Source organism: Drosophila persimilis, unplaced genomic scaffold (genome assembly GCF_003286085.1).
Source record: "Drosophila persimilis strain 14011-0111.01,24,50 unplaced genomic scaffold, DperRS2 tig00000829-arrow-arrow-pilon, whole genome shotgun sequence".
Taxonomy (NCBI): Eukaryota; Metazoa; Arthropoda; class Insecta; order Diptera; family Drosophilidae; genus Drosophila; species Drosophila persimilis.
In genome coordinates, this window is record NW_020825359.1 from 888,087 (window position 1) to 909,676 (window position 21,590).

The window sequence follows — 21,590 nt, forward strand, 5'->3', positions numbered from 1 at the left end:
CAAAATACAATAAAAGCAAGGACTAAAAACTAACCAATTGTGTAGAAAATTTATTCATCTTTGTTCTAAAATTATGTGGGCACTGCTAAATATTCTATTTAGCTGGTAATATTCGACGGAATATCAAAAACGAGGAATATGCATAACAGAACTTGACTTCGTCAGTATTTTAACGGTATATTTTCTAAATGAGACGGTATCTTTCGGTATATTTCAGGGGGTCTCAATCCGCGGTCTCACTGGCCCATGCCCCCTTTTTCCTCCCTTCGAGTGTCAAAAAAGTTTTTTTTGTTTAATTTTGGATCTGCAAAATGGTGTTCTACTTTAAAAGCAACATTATCCAGCCGCCGGCCATTTTGTACATGGGCCGCGACAAGCACGAAAACGAGGAACTCATCCGCTGGGGCTGGCCGGAAGATGTCTGGTTCCATGTAAACAATCTCTCGTCGGCTCACGTTTACCTGCGTCTGAAGCCGGGTCAGACCATTGATGACATACCCAGCGATGTGTTGGTGGACGCGGCCCAGCTGTGCAAGGCCAACAGCATCCAGGGCAACAAGGTGAACAATCTGGAGGTTGTCTACACCATGTGGGAGAACCTGAAGAAGACCCCCGACATGGAGCCGGGACAAGTGGCCTATGTCAATGAGGGGGCTGTTCGCAAGATTCGCCTAGAGAAGCGGGTCAATGAGATTGTGAATCGCCTTAACCGTACCAAGACGGAGGAGGAGCATCCCGACTTTCGTGGCCAGCGCGAGGCGCGTGATGTGGCTGCACGCAACGACCAGAAGAAGATGCTTCGCGCTAAGCGCGAACAGGAGAAGGAAGCGGCCAAGCAGCGTGAACTGGAGGCAGAGCTTCGCAGCTATGCCTCGCTCCAGAAGTCCGAAAATATGCGCACAAACTACGATGCAGGCAACGAGTCGGACGACTTTATGTAGTATCAAGTGCATTTACCTCTACGCTATGATTATCATTATATGATATTCATAATACATTTTTTTGTTAATAAATTATATAATATAAAAACCTTTATAAATAGCTGAATTGCATTCAATTCCATGAATTATCATTTAAAGTAAAAAAACCCGGGAGAACAGCTGAAACGCTAGTTTTTTCGCCTGTTTGGCAGCTCTAGGCTCTTGTTACATATGATTTTCTGCTTGTCTGGCAGCACATCTGGTTGATCTGGCACCGCTATGCAAAATTTAAAATTAATGCTAGAGTTTATTAACTTATCCGGCTTATTAACCGGAATCCTTTGAAAAGGATTTTCCTTTACCAAGCTGGCAAGTGCTCCCCGGCTTATGGGGGGTGGAAAATGCAAAATGCAACAATCTTAATGAATACTTTCAGTTGGACTGTCTTTGACAGTTGGTTGAATATTTGAACAATCATTTAAAAAGGAGGCATGACTATGACCCCCGAAAATTCGAGTTATTTTGTGATTAGAGTCTTGAATAAAAAAAAATCCTTAGCATTTGATATCAAAGTTCCGAAAACGGTCTTCTCTTTAATGCTGTACCTCGGCATACAGACGTTCAATCCGGATCTCTGGATCCTCGCTGGGCAGACGCATCTCTCTGAAATAAAAGGCATTGCTTCTTTGCGAAAAAAAGCTACCCCTGGCCTCGGAATCGAACTATTCCAGGCCATGCTAAAAGTCGAACTTCTTAACACGCAAAGATCCGTCAGAGATCAGTGCCAGCCAGCACCCTGCACGTTTGCATGCGGCATGCGGCGGATATTGTGGATCTTCTGCATGTCAACCACATTTTCCATGATGTCCATGATGCGCCCAAAGCAAAGAGGTAGTGCGCACGCTGATTCTAACTGTCAACGTCTCGGCCGACATTCGGGATTTATAGCCAGGTATGAACGGCATTCCACACCTCCAAGAGAGCCTATGCACTCTTTAAATTAGATGAGATTTAATAAAAAAAAGGGTTTATTTTGCAATAATGAATAAAACCAGTTAGGTGCAGTTACTACTACAGACATGGGTAGACTTGGGTAGACATGGGTAGGGGTAAAGAGTATCCGTAAGTACATACAAGGATTAGGTTTACTCGATATGCTCTAGGCCTAGATTAGTTAGGTTGGTATGGTTTATTCGACTAATTGTAGAAACACTTAACTAAATTCGGGGAGGAGCTATCGGGGGATATACTCGTACACACAATATATCCTTAACGCTAGTGAGCTACTTAGCTCCTATGTATTCAACTAAAATATAGACAAAAAATGGACACAAATTACATGATAGGTATTTGCATTGGTACACTCAAGACTAGACTATACAAATGGGAGGGGGCGGGGGGCGCTTATGACGGGAAGTCCTTAGGTGGTTACTTGTGAGTGTTTTTGTGTGCTGAATGTGTGACTAGTATTCGTTGAGACTTGGCTTATGAGTAGGATCTGCTACAGTTACGATTGTTGTGTGGCATGGAGCGAGCACTGGGTTGGGGACCCATCTCAATTGCTTGGCTGAGCTGGAGCCGGAGCTGAAGCGACGGGAACGGAAACGGGAGTGGGAATGGAAACGGACACTGGAACCGAACCCGAACCCAAAGCCGAACCCGATTCCGACTGTTGTCTACGCGGTCAAGCGACAATATCGCTACCGGGATTGTAGCCAAAGTAGTTGAGATTGAACTCATCGCTGAAAAGCACCTCCTCCTCGGAGGGTTCCACCTGGTGCGACATCTGTATGCCCAGCTCCATGGGATCGATCTCGGTGATATAGTACTGCGAGTGCGAGTGGGTCAGGCTGTTGATATTGCCGCTGTTCATGTGTATCCCGCTGCCCACGCCATGCTGCTGCTGCCTCAGACCGCTCTCCGTGACAACGACGTCCTTGTGTATGGGATTGAGATAGTCTTCTGGTTGGGATCAAACAGGAGCAGGAACAGGAAGAGAAGGAGAAGCAAACCATGTTAGGTTCCGCATTGCTGGCCAACCTGTCAAGTTACACTCACCATTGTCCAGCAGCACGTCGTGATAGGTGCTGATAATGGAGTTCACCGACTGCACCTCCACCTCGCGATGGATGCCGTTTAAAATCTGGCCGGCCGTCTTGCGCAGCTCGTCGTCGCTCAGCAGATCATTGAAGGGCAGCAGTCTCTGGTGATGATGGTGATGATGATTGGAGTGGTGGTGCGACTGTCCTGCCGTTGACTCATTCGCCGTACTTGAGGAGTGTTGCAGCATCTCCTGCGTGAGTGTGGCAGCTGCCACAGCGGCCTCATCGTACAGGCAGCCATTGCTCGTTTGATGTAGTCCCTGCCCCTGCCCCTGTCCCTGTTGCGGCGAGTGGCTATTCTGTTGCTGGTGCTGCTGTTGCTGTTGCTGCTGTTGCTGTTGTTGCTGTTGCTGTTGTTGTTGCTGCTGCTGTTGCTGGATTTGCTGCTGATGCTGTTGAATGCGTTCCCGGTTGATGGACTCCATTTTGAAGAACAAATCCAGTCGTTGCTTCTTCTACAAAAAACGAAAGAATTAGAGCTACCTCGACTTGGGGTGCAAGACTCCACTTACGTGCTCCCAAGCCAAGACGTTCTCGGCCGAATCTCCGCTGGAGATGGCCCACAAGTGGCCAGCGCCCTGGGGCGCCTTTACTCCCTTGCGGAAGTGCGGATTGATGGATAGATTGTGTCGCACCGAGTTCTTCCAGCGGTCATCGTTCGATTTGTAATACGGAAAGCGATCGCTGTGGAATGATCAAGGGAAGGGAAGGAAGATGAAATACTATATGGTATATACATATATATATTTATAGTGCGAAGACTGGGCTGAGGCAAAGGAACGTTGCTGCATTCCCGAATCTTTTGATAATCCTTTAGACTAGTTCGATTCGATTTTCATGAACTTTTGATGGGTACGAGTAGTTACACAGTTCTGCCTTGATATCTGCATATGAGAGCAGGTATCTCAGGATTGGTTAGCAATTTCCAACCCCATCAGGTGGTCAGACGGCCCAAAACTTTGTTGACCAATTGCAATTAAATTGTTCAGCAGCAGGAGGTGGCGCCCAGCCAATCCGGGTCGGAAGGCGGGCATGGGAAAGCCAATTTACACGGAACACGTCATCGCACAGCACAGCACTGCGGCAGACGCGCACACAGACCCACAGACGTACAGCTGAATAGGAATACGGACACGGACACGGACACGGACATGGACATGGACACGGGCACTGACAGGGACATGGACATGGACAGGGACAGCGCCACTGGCACTGGCACAAATTATGCGTCGTTTTTATTCACCTCTCTTTTATTCTTTCTCCCGTTTCCCAGTCACGAACAGGCAGGCCATTGGGAGCAGTACGTACGTACACACATACGTATAGTGTAAGTGTATGGCTATGGCAGTGGCAGTGGCAGGTGGAAGTGGAACCACCACCATTGATAGACCCGCCATCAGTCCAACCCAACCCCCTGCCCCCAGCTCCGGCCAGGCCATTTTGCCCAGATGTAAAAAGGAAACAACGACGACCGGAAAGGACATCGCGTGCCATGCCGGGCGGGCTCCCATTCCCACTCTCCACTGGGATGGGATGGGGGTTTTTAGAGTATGGGTGTACGACCGTTGGGTGGTGGATCGGGTCGGGCTGGGTCGGGGCAACAAAATGGAAAGTATTTCAAATTACGGCACAGCCATAGCTCGGAGCGGGGGATGGAAGACACGCGCCGCTTAAGGAGAAGGAGAAACCAACCCCCGCAGAAGGGATCTATGTGCTATGTCATTGGTTAACTGCCAATGCCCGTGCCCGTGCCAGTGCCCGTGCCTCTGTCCCTGCCCCTGTCCCCATCCATTCTACGCCCACGTAGAGTTGAAAAGCAATCCAAAAAATTTCAGCACGCGAGCCCCAAAGGAGGAGGCCAACAACTTACTACCACCACTCCACACCAGGGCGGGGGTATTGGGCTGCAGTCGAGTCCCCCTATTACGGCTCCTTCTATTTCTTGGTTTTTCGCTTTTCTTCCGTGTATTTTCCGTATTTTCCGTATTTTCCGTATTTTCCTAGTGTTTTTTGTTTTTTTGTTTTTGTTTTGGGCACGGGAAAATGACGACTCATAAATGAAGTGAAATGAATTATAGAGAAATTCATGGCGGACTGACGCTCCGTCTTGTTTGGCTGACTCTTTGGGGGAGGGTGGGGGCTGGAGTCCTTAATGACCCCTCGGTTATGTCCTGATAACTCCCCATACACGTATGTGCACAGATATCATACTAAATGACGTAGATATCTTCTTCTTTTTTTTATATTGTAGCGATCTGGCACGCAGTCCCGTCATGACGCATCAAACAGCGAAGTCAAATGATGTGGCACTTGAAATTGCTCCGGGAACGGTGGGATCGGAGGAGCCTTGGCTATCCGTATACCCCTTTCTCTGAAGCCGAAGGGTAGGCGAATGAAATTAGCTCCATCCCAACCAGAACTTGAATGGCTTCGCTTGGATTGCAATGGTTAGGGCCTGGGCTGGTATTAGCGATGATGGAAAACCATCCTGTCCTAATGGATTCCTTCTTATGCTGTATATTCAATCATCACATCATAAATCTTTTGTTTTTCGAACATTTTGGCCTTCATTGTGGTCCAATTTGGTCACCTAAAGATCCAATTTGGCGAAACTCAATGTATTCGAGTCTTGAATTCCTGATCAATATTTAATGTACTATTTTTGAATATACCTACTATATATTTTAAAAACACAATTGTATTCCTAAAGGATCCTGAAAATCATACGATTTTCCTGTTACTCCTCTTTTCGTTCCACAATAAATTTCCTTAATAGGAAAGTCTTATAATTTTCAGGATCCTTTAGGACGCGTATCTGACTAGTGCATTAATTTTAATCTGTTCGCTTAAATACAAAAATCACCATGAGTTTAAACTTTTTGTTGATGGCCAATTTGTGTATCAAAGATTTGTGGATTCGCCGCGTAATCACTGCCCTGCCCAGAAACTAAAGCTGAAAGTCATGGCATTTATCCATCGTATGTAATCTGCAGAGTTCATAGTTCACACTTGGACCTTCCTTAGAGTGCACCTTCCAAGCTCCTTTCCATCAGAAAAAAGTTGTTGAAGCCTGAAGTTATTGGCGAAATAAACTGTCACCATTATTGGCCATGCCTGGTCGAAGGCACTTGTAAATTTGAAATCATTGAGTCAGGCATTGATGTTGGTATAGTTTATGGTATCTGCATGTCTGTTTGGGCTTAATCATGGACTCAGTCAATCGATGGGCCTACACAAGAGCAGACATATACATGAGTATTATGCATATTTCTGCCCATCCGCCCATCCACCCACCCATCCATCCCACCATCCCTGTATCTTGATGTGTATACAAATATGTAGCTATGAAAGAGGGTACACTCGTATCATGTTGGCACAGCCCGTCGCACTTGTCGAATTGTCAACGTGGCCTCAAGCACGTAGTACTAGCTCTCCCAATCGAGTACGGAAAAGGGGAAATCGGGGAAGAGTGAATACTTATACGAGTATGTATATATTCTTGGGTGGTCGGATGGTTTCATAGATTTGAGTGGGTTCGTTAAGTTGGTAAAAATCAAATACCCGCTATCAGCCACAGTCATCGTTGTCAATGAATATGACTGACTAACTCCGCGCTCTGGCTTTACCGGGGGGCTGGGTAAAGGTTTTTGGTATGAAATTGTCGGAATACACGGCATGCCACACACCCACACCCATTGATTATCATATACATATATATATATATATATATGGCTATACCTACTGAATATATGTGTGTTTATATTTTGAGTTTCAGTTTCGGTTTAAAAACAAAAATATTGCAAGCTTCTTTGATAGGGGACGGAACTCAACATATTCCATCCGTGGGCTGCTCTAGTTCCTCCTGTCCAGGCCTGGTCGGGCACTGAAATGTAATTGACTGGAATGAACCTCGCCCTGGTCCTTGTCCCTGCCACTGCTATCCAGCCAGCAATCCCACCATCCCCTTCCCATCCATTGCATTGCAGGCACTCTGATGAGGTCTGATAGGCTGGTCGCTCGGACTAAATGGTTGGTTCGCTCGTGTCTGGGCGTGCCTGGCACGCAAACCACCTCTCTTTCTCTCTATCTTGCATACACATACATATACCTATGCATACCTATATATTTAGTATACTATATATATATATATTCAAAGAGAGAGCTTCATTTTTTTTTTGACATGGCAGCAAGGACCGAGGTCCCAACAGAACCCATCAGACTGGGCAACTACTCTTGGCTCTGCCTCTGGCCCCATATACTACTCGTATTTTCTCGAAATATATATACATATTTCGTGTACGAGTATATCTGAATAGGTATAGGTATTGGTATAGGTATAGCCAGAGTGTATGTACATCCATATATTTATGGCACTACGTTAGTCAGTTCATAAATTGTTGCGGCTCGTTGGCGTCCACCTCTTTGGGCCCTTCTCCTAGCCACTAAAATACATTTCGTGGATTTATGGCCAAAACCAAAACCAGAGCTGGGGCTGGGCCTGAAGCTCAAGACTGAGACTGTGACGGAGACCGACCCGAAAGCACAAGTTGCCTCATTTTGGTTGAGCAAAATGAAAAAGTTTTTAATGGCAATTGTTGATTCTTTTTTCTACGAACGGGTGGGCGTAACTGCGGCCTAGCCACGCCCACCCCCGGAAAAATATAGAAAATCCCAAGGCAAAAGTAATCACATGACCAATGACGACTCCATCTTAGATCTCGGGCTGGCACAAAAAGTATTCTCCTTGGACCTGCCCCAAGGTGAATCAATCCTGGAGAGCTATTAGCGAAATGGATGCCTAAATAGTCCCATCAGCATCTGTCTCCGATTTGGTATGAAATCTATCATTTGAATCAAATTTAAAATACTATGATATTACGTCATTTGGCCATAAATGGCTGTGTGTGTGTGTTGGAAAACGTCACTTTGTCACCAATGGTGCCTCAGTTCTTCAGCTACAAACACTAACTAAGCGTTCTGTCTCTCTTGGGTTTTCCCACTTCGCAGAAAAGTTAGCTAGGTCTAATGTCATAGCACCATTACGGCCTAAAGACTCCCATTTTGTGAAGGATTTCCGCATATTTCTGATAGTTCCAATAGCAATAAGAAGAAGCAGCTGCTCTAAACAGTAATACATGTTATACAAAATAAAAAGGAAAGATGTATGTACATATAATCCCTTAAGCTTTAAACCTATCGTATCATTAGATATGCAATTTTTGTGTACACCTGTGGATCAATAGAGACGCTGCTGTGTCTATGGGAGAAAAACATTGTTGGTTCACCACATTATAAAGAAATTACTGAAAATAATTAATAAATAAAAGCATCAAGCCTTGCTCGTCCATTCTCCTGTAATTTCTCATAATTTGGTGGTCTTCCTTGTCATAGAATACTTAAATCAAACATCGTACATTGCAGAAGCTCTGTCTGCGTGGATTTCGATATCGATAACTTGAGAGCTTCAAGTAGATCCTTCAATCAAAGATGTATATTATTTACCATTATTTACTAAAAATCAAGGGGAAACCCAATACGTATTTAGCTGAGAAAATACCTACAACTGTCAGGCAAAATTTGTAATTTTTTCTCTAGAATCAAGCACAATCGGATGGCATGAAGGGTAACTATTAAAATACTTTCTTTAGAGTTCTTTGAAGCACAAAATTTTCATTATTCTCCATCGATTCTGAGAGCTGAACCATAATACAGAATTAAAGATAATTTTGATCATGTTTCGGTTCATCCAAGTCTAGGCGCTCCTTCAGAATAATATGGGTATTGAGAAGGGGTGTTAGGGTAAAGTAAAGGCCGGGTGTTGAAATGATATTTATGCTAATCTTGCCACCACATCTGCTAGATGGTCGCACTTATACCCATATACTCGTAGTTTTCAGTAACCTCTATCGTTTCCAAGTTAGGAGCAATTGCGGTTACCAGAAACGAGGAGGAGGGAGGGTTGAATGTGGCACATGTCCTGGTCGATCATGCATGATCCGCATCCCATAAACACTCAATATGCACATTTCCAATTGACCGGAAGAGCGGAAGCAGCCGTATGCCACTACCCACTACCCACCACTGCCACTCCACTCGCTCTCTCTCTTAACCCACTTAACCCCTTAACCCTCTGCCACTAGCACTGCCCCAGGCACTGGCAGGTAATTGCTCTCAACTCTAGGCACAGCCGTGGGCATGGGCATGTCAAACACCTGATCCCCGGGATGCATTGATGCATGTAAAAGGTGTAGTAAAGCCGGAAGGGAACCGAAACCGACCCCGACTCCGGCCCCGACCCCGGTCTCCTGGTTCCGATGGTCCAACCCCCGCAATTAATAATTATTGTGAGCAATGTGCAGCGTAGAAATTTCATGGGCAATTGCCAGGACAGGCAAAACGATTAAGGGAATGGGTAGCGGGGGCGAACAAAGTTGGGTAAATTGCTATTGCTATAGGGCTATATATGTACGTGTATATATTGGGCATTGGGGATCGGGGACTGCGCGGGGCCATTGCGCAGGCGTCGTCAATTGCCTTGAATGCGACGAGGACGTGGCCATGGGGTGGCAGGGGCAGTGGCACCCCTTCTGGGAGCCGCAAAGCAAATTTGTGAATGGTTAATGAAAAGTTCCCCAAAAGCGGAACTCAGCCAAAAGCCGAGTCGAAACTTCTGCCAAGGAATCGGGGAGTCCAGGACTGTCGGCTCATTACATTTAATGAACCTCTGCCCGAAAGGGTACAGGGTCGGTGGTGGGGTGCTTGGGTGGATGGTGCAGGTGATGGGCAAATGTCATAAATTATTTGCTTCCTCCCCATTGTAAGGGGATGGTTTCGTATGTAAATTTGTATAGGATATTTACACGCAACATTTTGGGCTGCGGCTTCAAATATTTACACTGATTCAGGCCCCCACCCGCACAGGTGCAGAGAGGCAGGAGGCAGGAGGCAGGAGCCGGAACCCCGAATTAATGAACCTTGAAAAATGTGTTAAAAGTTTTTGTGTTTTTTTCCCTTTATGATCTAAACCGAATGTATACTCATTATTTGCCCTGAGGGCCGGGGATCCACCGAAAGTAGGTAATAGGTTATCAGGGGTGGAATATCAAACATCTACATATAGCTTTGAGAATTGATAGAATATGTCCGAAGACGTAGAAAGATACTTCGGTGCAGCCACTGTGCACTCAATCCACACTTTCAGCTTATAAACAGAACAAACAGGAAGATCGCAAAGAACTGATGAAGGAAGTATTCCTGGAAGAATTCAAAAGAATCATGGGTACTATTTATGAATGTTTAATTTAATAGTTTCTCTCTTTGTTGAGATGAGATCTCTGAGTTCTCTTGAATTTGGATTCCTATCATCCATGTTTTGACCACAGAAAATAGATACAGAAAAGAAAAGATATGATAAAAAGAATCAATTGTCTTGTTGTCTGTTGACAGTGGACTCATCTGATAGATTGGAAAGTTCTGTTGTGCCAATTGGTTCCACTTCCTATTCCACAAAAGACAGAGTTCTGTGGGGATCTTTGGAAGCTCCCAGCTCGATATCCATCTGAGCAACCATCAAAGGAATGTCCTGACATTTTCGACCAGAAGAGACCCCTGAATCGAATTCATGTCTGAACCCAAACATATCAGATGGACCCCTAACATATCTGATAAATACAAGGCTCCGCTTCGCTCCGTTGCGCTTCGGTTCCAACAACTTGTTGAACAAACCACAAAACGGTTTGGGGACCGCGAGTCCTAGTGAGGAAAATGCAATTTCCCTGCCTATAAATCGTTGGAGGCAAAAACTTTTGGCACTTGCATTGTTTGGAGTTCCTTCGCTCCTTGCTGTTTGTGGGGCGAGCAACACCTTGAAGAAGGAACCAATCAAATGGCCAGCGGGAATGCCCAGGAGAAATTCTTGAGATTTGTTTAATTGCATCCGGCTGGCGTTAAAAAACTACTACAGCCAAAGCCAGAACAATAGTCCGTAGCCCGTAGCTCGAAGCCCGAGAAACATCCAACAAAATGGCGTCCATCAAGTTGGCTGGGGTTGAATATGGGTGTGGGGGTGGACGAGTGGGTGGCTAGGGGGTGGTTTGGTTTGATTTAGAGTTGGAGTTGGAGTACTTACGATATCCATTGGTATATGCCCGACACAGTCAGTTCACCCTTGTCCTCGAGGGCGTATTCGATGAGTTCCGTGTAGGTGAACGGTGGTTTCTTTGGCCTGCTTGTTTTGCGGTGGTTGGTTTCGGGTTTCGGGTTTCACGTTTCGGGTAGATGGTTGGATGGGTGGGTGGGTGTTTCAGTCGTTCGTTGATTCGTTTTGGGGGTGTGGGTTTTCATTCGGTGGTCGGCATCGATTGGCGGCACCAGAATGGAAATGGAGAAAATTCATATCAAGAAAAGATGTTAAAAAAATATTTACAAAATTGCTGCAGAAAGGCGAGAATCTGTTGGGAGATCAGAGATAGAGCTGGTAGCGTTTTAAAGACTCCATATTGAAGCAATAGAGTCGTCTCTGTGAGGGCACCATAAATGGAGGACCACCGTGAGTTTTGTAGAAAGGGTCTGGACCCTTTTGCAGATCGATTTTTCATACGGAATCTACTATGAAGCCTGGGCTAGCAACAAATAAAACTACAGCTCTTTGAACTTGGAGGGAAGGAACAGAAAGGTTGTTCTCACAAAGATACAGCTATTTGATATAGTCATTCGTTCTTGAATCGTAACAGGGTGTCAATATGGCTATGGCAGTGGTCTTCCTAAGCCAGCCCATAACATTTTGTAGGCTATTCAGATGGTGCCATACTCACGCCTTGGAGGTTGTATCCTCGACCACAACATGCTCGGCCACTATCATATCGTTGCCATCCAGCTCCGAGGTGACTTCCATCACCAGCTCCTCGAACTTGCGCCCGGTCTTGGTGGAGCTGCTAATGTTTCCTGATACAGTACTGCCGCCGGCACCTCCTCCACTTCCTCCTGATCCTCCTCCGACTGTTGATGCACTGATCGAGGCGCTGGTGCAGCTCTTGGGGGACCGGGCCCGCTGGTCCATCAGGGCGCCATGGCTCTGGCTGGAGTTGAGAGAGTGATTCGAGTTCGTGGTGCATGTGGATGCGGACGCGGACGGGGACGAGGTAGAGCTGCAGGGCGATGTGCTGACAGCGGTTGTGGGCGTGCCGGCTTCGGCTTGACCCACCGGCTGGCCATGGCCCTGCCCTTGGCCATGGGGCGAAAGATGGGGGAACTCGTCGAATTTGAAGTTGAGCAGCCACGACAGGTTCTTGTCCTCAAAGTCCGCCTCCGAACCATCGCTAGTCGTCGTAGTCGTGGGCGTGCCTGTGGAGCCCGACGAAGTGCGCCTGCCGGTGGGCATAGTCCGACATCCCGCCTGCTTCAGAGGGACCATGAAGCTCTGATTTTGCACCACCTGCGCCGACGACTGGTGCTGCTGCTGGGACTGCTGCTGCTGCTGCTGTTGCTGCTGGGGCTGCTGGGGCTGCTGCTGAGGCTGGGACTGGGACTGGGGCTGGGAGCTATTGCTGCACTGCGACACAGGGGGCGGCAGCGTAGCGCTCAGCTGGCCAATCTCCGCCTGCAGACCGGAGTTGTAGCGATGATCGAGCTCGAGCAGCTCGCCCGTCTGCCAGCCGCCGCCGGGTCCATCCTCTAGGGGGGCGCTCAATGTGGGCGTGGGCAGCGCGCTGGTAGGGCCGCAGAACGCGCCGGACGGCACTAGGAGACTGCTGTCGTAGGCGAACAGATCGTTAATGAAAGCGGCCGAGGACTCAGGGGGCCCAGTGGCAGGTATAGTCGCAACGGCAGCAGGAGCGGAGCCGCCACTGGCCGTGCTGCTGGCTACTGGCGATTCCAGCTGGAGGTGAAAGTGCAGGTCGCCGGCATCGTACTCAAGGTGACGTTTCTTCCAGGGGTTCCCCTCAAGTTGGTCGTAGTCCGGGCCCAGGGCTAGGTCCTGTCCATCCACCTGCGACTCGTACTTGCGCTTCAAAAAGTTGTATTCGCAGTCTCCTACCAGGGTTCCGCTGTTCGAGTTGTTGCCGTCACTAGTGGTGTTATTGTTGGTGGTGTTGCTGTTGTTGTTGTTGTTGTTGTTCGAAGCGGGACTGAGATGGACACCGGGAGCACTCACACTGCCCGTGCCATTGACGGGCATATTGACAATCATGGCTCTCAACAATCGCCCAGGCCTGGCTCTCGTGCAGTTCACGCGACACCCAAAACACACACGGAGGCACAGGAAAAAAAAACGTAACCAGCAGTCAAAAACGAAAAAAAAAAAAAAGACAATAAACAAAAGGATGCACAGGACGAGCACTAGCCGCCAGGAGCTGGGCTTGAACTGGATGGCACTGTCAACGGGGGCTGGCACTGGGACTGGGACTGGCACTGGGGCTGGGACTGTGTGTGTTCTGTGTTCTGGGTTCTCCGAGCCGAGTTCCGTCTCGCGCTGCGACTGGCCACGGAATGCGGACAAACGTTGAGCGGTGCCAGGAGCAGAGTTGGCCAGTAGCTCCCCGCTCGTCTGTGCTGCGCCTGCGCCTGCTGGCGGCTCTCATTACCCCTGCGCACTCAGTCAAGCACAACCCAGTATCAGGCCTAGTACGAGTACCAGACCAGCACACCATGTGGACGCGCATACACGCGTGGACTGGACTGGTGATAGTGCTTGCTGGCGCTGGTTCTGCTTGGTCGCTCTTTGGCCGTAATCGAACATGTGCGTTGGCCGTTGGCCGTTAGCCAATTTCGGCGTGTTGACAGGGTGTTGGCCCTGTGCAGCCATTCAAGCGTCTAATCGCCGCTTTAGGCACCCTGTGAATGGTCCGGTCCCAACCCCCGTCGCACAAGTGTTGCTGGAGCTCGGGAGGGTCGGCCCATCTGCACGGAAAGGGACAATTAATTGCTTATCTGGGCTTTCCAATAAATACTCACAGTGTTAAGACCAAAGGCTTGTATATAGGGAGAATGGGGGTCAAGATGAGGATGCCTGAAAATAAAGTAAAAATCATACGTATTAATGGTTTACAGAGAGATCCATAAAATGGATTCGTCCATTTACACAGCTCGTTTTTCTAAAGGCCCGAATGAAGAGCCAGAAAGTCATGGGGAGGGAGAGCGAAATATATGTTCTGGTACTCAAGTATTAACAGAGTTTTGTACTATTTCTGGATTGGAAAATTGCATTATCAGTACTGCATATAGGACTTGACTTAGCTCTAGTTTCAGAAAGAAGTACATATATAATTGTAGTATACTATATAAGAAATATCCATAAAATACCCAAAAAATTGACAGGTTTCGTAGCCAATAATCCATATATTATAGCCAGAGGTGCAGCAGTAAAGCAAATCTCTATTATTGTTTATTGTTTGCACTGCCCACAGTACCACATTGCAATCTACACACATATGTACATACTTATGTACTTACAGCAGCCTATTCTCTCAGTCCCTTCTCTCGCTTCTTTCTTTTTTTCTTTCGCCTTCGCAATTCGGCCCGCCTGCCCTTGAATTAGTCTTGTGGAAGCACTCACTTTCTTGAATCTCCTCGTAAACCTAGCTAAAGTATAGATTTGGTCGGCACTGTGGAACCCAAGACTGTATTAATATATTTCCATGTTATCAAATATGAAAATCTTTCCGTTGTCCACACTGCGGAGCATCTAGCGGGACGTTATTCTGGACAGATAATATGGAAATGGATGGAAGCTGGTCTTATAGTTGGAGCAGCTCCTTATAGTTCGACTTATCGTATAGGGAGAGCTGTATATGTACCTTATATCTGTAACTGAATAAACGTTTTATGTACATGATGTATGTGCATAGGTGATGCATAATGTGACTCACTGGCGGCCTGTTATCAGCTTCGATGGAGCAAATCTGTAAATTGAGTTACTTATAAGCATAGATATACATACAAAATTCTTGGCAACAGTCGTGTTTATTTGTGCGCGTCGTGAGTGTGTGGATACTCTCGTCACTGTTCCAAGCGCTCGGGCCGCTCGGGCACTCTGCGAAATCGGAAATGCCACAAACAATCATTTCGCAACCTGTTTTTGAGTATGTTGAGCAAAAAATACCCGCACAAATGAGCGTGGAAAGAGCCAGATGGCTCGACGGGGCAGAGCGACGGGTACGGGAGTCCCCAAGCGGATCGAAACAGAGTTCAATCGTCTTGATAAATACACTTGATAAGGCCCGTGTTGGCAGTTCGCATCCGACGCTAGATCTCTCCGAGTGCCAGTCATGTTTCCCACTGCTCGCCTTTGCATGCTGATCGCGGCAGCTGCTCTGATTGTTGTGGTGGCTGGTGTATCCGGTAAAGCTCGCCATCGGGCTGAGGATTGTCCGCAGATCAAGCTGAAGCGGCAGTGGGGCGGAAAGCCGTCCCAGAACCTCCACTATCAGGTGCGTCCCATCCGCTTCGTGGTAATCCATCACACGGTCACCGGCGAGTGCAGCGGGTTGCTTCAGTGCGCTCAGATTCTTCAGGGCATGCAAGCCTATCACCAAACGGATCTTAACTACAACGACATCAGCTACAAGTAAGCATAATCAGCGATATCAGCTAACACGCCAATACAACGCTCCATTCCAATCCCAGCTTCCTAATTGGCAACGATGGCGTCGTCTACGAGGGCACCGGCTGGGGTCTGCGCGGCGCCCACACTTACGGCTACAACGCCAATGGCACGGGCATTGCCTTCATCGGCAACTACGGGGGTGAGCTAGCTATATTACATATACTCCGGCTGGTTATTGATCCCCTCCATTTGTCCATTTAACAGAAAAACTTCCCACGCCGGCTGCCCTGCGGGCGGCCAAACAGCTGTTGGCCTGCGGAGTAAGGCAGGGGGAGCTGAGCGAGGACTATGGACTGATTGCGGGCTCGCAGGTGATCAGCACACAGAGTCCCGGGCTGACGCTCTACAATGAGATTCAGGAGTGGCCACATTGGCTTTCCAATCCCTAAAATTCACTAATTCGCAAATGAGATATTTTGGCGCACTAATCGATAAGCGATTGCAGTTGGTCGAGCTGCCAACTCGGTCTATTCGCCACTTTCTTTAATAAAGTCTACTTAGTTTTTAACTTTTAAAAATTGCAAATACAAGCTAGTTACCTTTAAATCATTGGACTATTATGTAATTCAATAAAGCCATTTATTTTGCAACTACAATGTTCAGAATCGATTCCATATCGATTTCCAAGTCCATTGCAGAGCAGCCAGCTTAACGCAGTTCCTGCTTGCCGGCTCCGCCATCTTTGCAAAAATTAATTAGAAGAACCATAATAAATCGAAGCAATTCAGCGGCATCCCGAAAGCGATCGACCCAACAAAATGTCAGACACCGAGAAAAACAATTTGCTTAACTATGAGAATACTATCCAACCGCTTGTAGGAGCGAAGTGCTCTGATTATGCTGTGGCTCATGCCACTGTGAGTGTGACACCGTTTCGCACATTCGCAGAAGTTACACTTCTGCCGGAAATTTTGGCGAAGATGCGAGAACTCGGCTTGAACCGTCTGCTGCGGCTACAGAGCTATGCCTGGCCGCATCTTCTCAAGGGCTCGGGTCACGGTGTCCTCATTGTGAGTGCCCCACGCAGCGGCCGCACGATGGGATATGTGCCGCCCGTTTGCCACGTTGTCAACACGATCCTGGCCGCTAATCGGCGCGGGAGAGAAGTGGCGGTTGATTTACTGGATGTCTCGCACGGAATGGGACCCATTGCCTTGATTCTAGTGCCAGACTTAAACCGACTGGCGCAGGTGGCCGCCTTATGCAGTGCGCTAATGCCAAAGAAAGAGACCGTGGATGACGTGGGGATCATTGTGACGAGAGTGTTGACCGTTCCCATGGTGTGCACTCCCGATTTCATGGGTGCGTGGATCAACGAAATAGGCGTGTTGGTGGCCACCCCCGCCCGATTTGCCAACGCGTGCAAGCAAGGAGCGGGCCTGCTAAAGCTTAATCAGCTGCAGGTAGTGGTCTTCGATGACGTGGACCTAATGCAGAAAGAGGAACTGGAGTTGGCCAAGCAGTATATTCCGAGCATGGCCAATAGCATTACGTCAAAACGCAAAGGCACCAATCACTGTCCTCGTCCGCAGGTGGTGATGGTTTCCCAACGTTTCACTCCATCCCTGTTTGCCCAGGTGCACCGGTTCAATCAACACCCTTGCCTGATCTTTGCCGATCTTCTGGAAGCTGCTCTTTATGGCGGGATGCTTTTGTCTGTCAATATGGGCAAGAGGGAGGACAAGGTCGGTGCGGTCGTGAAACTGCTTCGTAAGCGTCCGCCGGAGGAATATCGCACCATCATCTTCTGCGATGGGGATCTGGAAATGGCACTGCTGGTCGGAGCCTTAAAGGATTTCGAGTACGACTGTCTGGCCTACTACCAGAACGCAGATCTGGCGCTACTCGATAAGGTAAGCTACTGGATGTGCGCCAGTGGAGGCCTGGTTCTTGTCTGCACCGACAACTGTCCCGAGCTGAGAATACGCAATGCGCACACCATAATCCACTACAGCATGAGTTCCTCATGGAGCAAGTTCAAGAATCGCTTCATGTTCCTGTCCGACAATGTGCCCAATGTGCTGACACGTGCCAAGGCACACTCCCTCTCCCCGTCCCCAACGGCAAAAGCAACCGCAACCGATGAGAGTATCCTGTATTCCCTTGTCCTTTTGGATGAGGGGAACGCCAGGCAGCTGACCCGTTTGGTCGACTTAGTGCAGGCTCGCCAGAAGCTGGAGCCCAATATTGTGGCGATGGCTGATCGCATCCGCCAGGAGTTAAACACAATAAAAGACATTGTAAAGCCGATTTGCAGAGAGATCTTGGGTCACGGCGACTGTTGGGACACCAAGTGCGGGCAACGTCATTATCTGCACGGATCAGATCGCCGTCCATCCTACGTACCCTGCTCGGGAGACATCAAGGTACAAGTGCTCCGCGTCTACTCCCCCGGACACTACTGTGTGATCGCCTACGAGCACAAACCCCTGGGGGGTAAATGGCACACTTTAGATCCCAACAGGAATTTGACGGCCCTGATGAATTTGAGGCTCACCGGGAAGGACGACGAGCCACTACCACGCTATTGGCCACCGCTGCCCCAAGCCGTGTGTCTGTGGAAGAAGACTAGGTGGCAGTCTGGCTCTTTCTACGAGCGTGTCCGGGTGCTCAGTGTGCCACCCATTGAGAATGTAAATCTGGTCGATTCGAACCTCATGGTGGTGGTCCAGGCTATGGACTCTAGCACTCGCTGCTTCGAGACCAAGTGCATGTCTCTCCATGTCTGCCCCGATGAGTACGCCAGCAAGCCGCCATTGTGCATGGACCTGCGTCTGCTGGGAATGGTCAACCACATGGGTGATCGCTATTGGGCTGACGCAGATGCGAACACGGTTCAAGACTGGCTGGACAAGGCGCCCAAGGACCACTTCGTCCAGGCCAAAGTCGAGTTCTCCACTTCGCACACGATCTTCGCTACATGTATGGTGTCCATGGTCTACCTCAAGACACTGAAGACTTTTAACCTTCACTTGAATCTGCCCATGGCACAGATCAAGGCCAAGATGAGCAAGCGCTGTGCCCGGACCAAAGAGATGATTTTGAAATTCTTCGAGCAACACATCAAGCTGGACGAGCCGCCGATCCCACAAGATCCACCAGAACTGGAAAAGGAACCGAACTCATGCGAAGGAGTCCGTGTGGTGGCAAATGTGCGCAAAGAGCACATCGGCGAGGATATGGACAAGAGCCCACCCTCAAAGCAGAACACTTCTAAGCTGCCGGCCATGGACCCAGTGGACCATGGGCTTAATACGGGCCTGGAGAACCGTCTACTCCAGGAAGAAACAGATTCCGAGGATGAAGCCGATTCCAAGCAGAGCCCTGTCATGTCTGTTGGCCAGGACCAGCCAGGAGAATCGGAAGCTTCGGATCTTAAGGTGGTCCCAATCTCCTATTTCTATGACTGCTTTATGAGATGCGCGGCGCTGGACGGCTACATGGAAATGGAAGCAGACACGGCCGGAAGCAAGGCGGCTCCGAACGATGTCTATCAGATGTTGACTGAAGGCCCAGTACAGCGCTCCAATGAGCCCAGTAAAGAGAAGTCGAAACAAGAAAAAAGCCAACAAATCAAGGGCGAGAAACTTTCCGCCAATACTGGAGTTTCAGCATACAATGCTGCTCGTGTTCTGCAGCCCGCATCGCGTCCCGATGTCAAATACTACCAGACCCTCAGCGCTCTCCATCTGCAGGTGACCCTGGCAGATGAAAAAATGTGCTACCAGACACGAGTGGTAGACACCACTGGGGTTTTTTTCCAGGCCACCCCTACAGGCGGGTCAGGAGCAGCATTAGGATCCTCCACTGGCACCTCTTATCGAGCCTGCGAGTTCTTTGTAAACACATGCATGGCCTTCAAAGGCATACAACATTCCATGAAGGGGCGTACTGTATACATTGAGCTCCGAAAGATCAATCCAGGCTACTACCCCATTACATTCGGCCACTTAAAGTTCTTCCAACAGAACTTCGACAAGATAGAGATCGAGGAGAAGTGGCGTCAGCGAAAAAAAAACGAACTCCAACAGTTGATGCGGGAGCATGGATGGGGGGCTCAAAAATACACATCAAAAGCGGAAAGCAGCGACGAAAGCGTGTCCGAGTCAGAATCGGAGGATGGGGTAGAGCGACCCGATGACTACAGGAAGATCGACATGAATTAAAGTTTAAGGTTTGTGCATACTCGTATTTGGTAAATAGCTTGAAACCTTTTCATAATATTTGCATCATGCTTTCTCTAGAATTTCAGAATCGTGCCCTTGGATCGCGAGAGCGAGCGTAGAGCGAGCGGGACTCAAGGAAGAGAACGAGCCACGCAACAAGGGAAGCGATAGCTTCTATGGAAGAAACTAAAATTTTATTAATTTGATGCTAATTTGAAAACTGTACTCTATTTTACCACTTGACAAATGCATGCATGCACATACGAATATACATATATATTCCATAATTAACATATTGATAACAATATGTATTTGACCTTCAAATAAATCCCTTGATTGAACAAATCTTTACTGAACTGCTGTGCCTATTCCAAATCTATCATTGGATCGACAAAGATATAAACTCTCGAATAGATAGCTAAGGCCTTAATCTCGCTAGAGTTAAACTGACTCGCAGACAAAACAAAACTCAGGGTTAAATGAAATCCCTTAAGCCTCTGAGTGGCTAATGATCCAATGATCGGGTACCTCTGAGCTGGCGTTGCTGTATGTTCTCGTTGTAGCAGAATGACCAAGCATTTGTCTTATAGTTAAAAACGCCCTTAACCCCTTGTGGGGTCTTCCACGAAATCCTACTGACCGCTGCAAAAGATCATTATACATATGGTGGAAGTGGAACAACGCCTTGAAATAATAATTATATTATACATTATTTATAATTTTAAATCAGTATCGAACTTCCCTGGAGCTCTAAGGGTAGGGGGATATCTATATACGTTTTGTGGGATATTTACGTTATCCCATATAGAATATATGTATATATTCTTGATCAGCATCAGCCGAATCGATATAGCCATGGCTGTCCGTCCGTTCCGATGAGAGCCCAGATCTCAGCAACTATACGAGGTAGAGCAAAAAATAAATTTTTGTATCCAGACTGTTATCCACGAACATCCGTGGCATCCACAAATTTGAAGATACGAGAAAATCATAAAATCTGAATCATATATAATGACCATATCTACCAGAATGCCGAATTTTGTTTAGATCATTATAATAGCAGGGAGGAGCTACTGAGATTGGTTGTGGCTACACAACCTCCTTCCACGCGCTTAATCATTCTCTCTCTCTCTCTCTCTCTATCACAGACTCCGCATCGTGCAGTGTGCGACATATGAAAGAGGGGACGCGAGATAGCAGTACACGTACTGACTGAGTATTGGGTACAAATGCAGAGCAGCGGCTCTTGCTACGGCTCTGTGTAGATCCAGGCACTTGTGCTGATGGGCGCATGTACTCTATATACTCCGCTGTCCGCTCCAGTCTTAGCCTGAGCGACATACACATGTATTCTATAATGGTACACAAATTTCGCTTCGATTCGACACTTGGGGAACACTTAGCACTGTACTGGACACCGTACCTAAACATTGTTCAATGTCTTTCCACTAACAGCTCTAATCGCTCCTCTAAGCTGCTCTCGCGCTTTAGCTCCCATTCGGCTCATGTGCCCTCGCAATCTTCGTCTTCGACTGACATCGCTTTCGGCCGCTATACTGCGCATAATACTTAACAATAAACCGTACATACATACATGTATTTACCAATAATAGAACGGAACAACTCGCCCATTTTCGAAAAGACACAAACACTTGGCTTGATTCACCACTGGGAGGACTTTCAGTCAGCCCTTGAACCGGTTTCTTAATTAAAAAAAAAAGGTTCTCTATGTTTTTATTGTATATTTAATACGTTTCTGTCATAATTTACAATTTTGTTAAGTTAAGCAATTGATCGT

The 21,590-nt window shown here is 47.7% G+C and overlaps 4 protein-coding genes across 6 annotated transcripts; 3 read left to right on the forward strand and 1 right to left on the reverse strand.

The window, feature by feature from the left end:
- Window positions 1-270: 270 nt before the first annotated feature.
- Window positions 271-1,035, forward strand: LOC6599985 (coiled-coil domain-containing protein 25). Its single transcript, XM_026993383.1, has one exon. It carries the CDS (start codon window positions 312-314, stop codon window positions 939-941), a length of 630 nt encoding a protein of 209 aa, XP_026849184.1. The 5' UTR covers window positions 271-311; the 3' UTR covers window positions 942-1,035.
- An 895-nt stretch (window positions 1,036-1,930) lies between these two features.
- Window positions 1,931-15,282, reverse strand: LOC6599986 (myb-like protein P). 3 transcript variants are annotated; one of them, XM_026993351.1, is made up of 9 exons: window positions 15,123-15,282; window positions 14,961-15,053; window positions 14,818-14,906; window positions 13,976-14,030; window positions 11,836-13,921; window positions 11,151-11,246; window positions 3,535-3,706; window positions 2,979-3,477; window positions 1,931-2,879 (listed from the first exon to the last, which is right to left on the reverse strand). In XM_026993351.1, exons 5-9 carry the CDS (start codon window positions 13,209-13,211, stop codon window positions 2,605-2,607), a joined length of 2,418 nt encoding a protein of 805 aa, XP_026849152.1. In that variant the 5' UTR covers window positions 13,212-13,921; window positions 13,976-14,030; window positions 14,818-14,906; window positions 14,961-15,053; window positions 15,123-15,282; the 3' UTR covers window positions 1,931-2,604. The 3 variants fall into 3 exon arrangements, with proteins under 3 accessions (XP_026849152.1, XP_026849154.1, XP_026849153.1); XM_026993353.1 differs by having other exon boundaries at window positions 14,818-14,830; window positions 14,890-15,053; XM_026993352.1 differs by having other exon boundaries at window positions 14,577-15,053.
- On the forward strand, window positions 15,274-16,172 carry LOC6599987 (peptidoglycan-recognition protein SA). The gene is made up of 3 exons (XM_002025109.2): window positions 15,274-15,587; window positions 15,647-15,765; window positions 15,831-16,172. The coding sequence occupies exons 1-3, from the start codon at window positions 15,289-15,291 to the stop codon at window positions 16,013-16,015; spliced, it is 603 nt and encodes a 200-aa protein (XP_002025145.1). The 5' UTR covers window positions 15,274-15,288; the 3' UTR covers window positions 16,016-16,172.
- Window positions 16,173-16,424: 252 nt separating this feature from the next.
- On the forward strand, window positions 16,425-20,137 carry LOC6599988 (putative ATP-dependent RNA helicase BoYb). The gene is made up of 2 exons (XM_026993354.1): window positions 16,425-19,800; window positions 19,871-20,137. Exon 1 carries the CDS (start codon window positions 16,547-16,549, stop codon window positions 19,790-19,792), a length of 3,246 nt encoding a protein of 1,081 aa, XP_026849155.1. The 5' UTR covers window positions 16,425-16,546; the 3' UTR covers window positions 19,793-19,800; window positions 19,871-20,137.
- Window positions 20,138-21,590: the final 1,453 nt, after the last annotated feature.

Coding starts and splice junctions, on each gene's coding strand:
- LOC6599987 (XM_002025109.2), top strand. CDS start 15,289: ATGTTTCCCACTGCTCGCCTTTGCATGCTGATCGCGGCAGCTGCTCTG. Junction 15,588..15,646: donor TACAACGACATCAGCTACAA/GTAAGCATAATC, acceptor TTCCAATCCCAG/CTTCCTAATTGGCAACGATG. Junction 15,766..15,830: donor CTTCATCGGCAACTACGGGG/GTGAGCTAGCTA, acceptor TCCATTTAACAG/AAAAACTTCCCACGCCGGCT.
- LOC6599988 (XM_026993354.1), top strand. CDS start 16,547: ATGCGAGAACTCGGCTTGAACCGTCTGCTGCGGCTACAGAGCTATGCC.
- LOC6599986 (XM_026993351.1), bottom strand. CDS start 13,211: ATGATTGTCAATATGCCCGTCAATGGCACGGGCAGTGTGAGTGCTCCC. Junction 11,247..11,835: donor GAGGATACAACCTCCAAGGC/GTGAGTATGGCA, acceptor CAAAACAAGCAG/GCCAAAGAAACCACCGTTCA. Junction 3,707..11,150: donor GGCATATACCAATGGATATC/GTAAGTACTCCA, acceptor ATCATTCCACAG/CGATCGCTTTCCGTATTACA.
- LOC6599985 (XM_026993383.1), top strand. CDS start 312: ATGGTGTTCTACTTTAAAAGCAACATTATCCAGCCGCCGGCCATTTTG.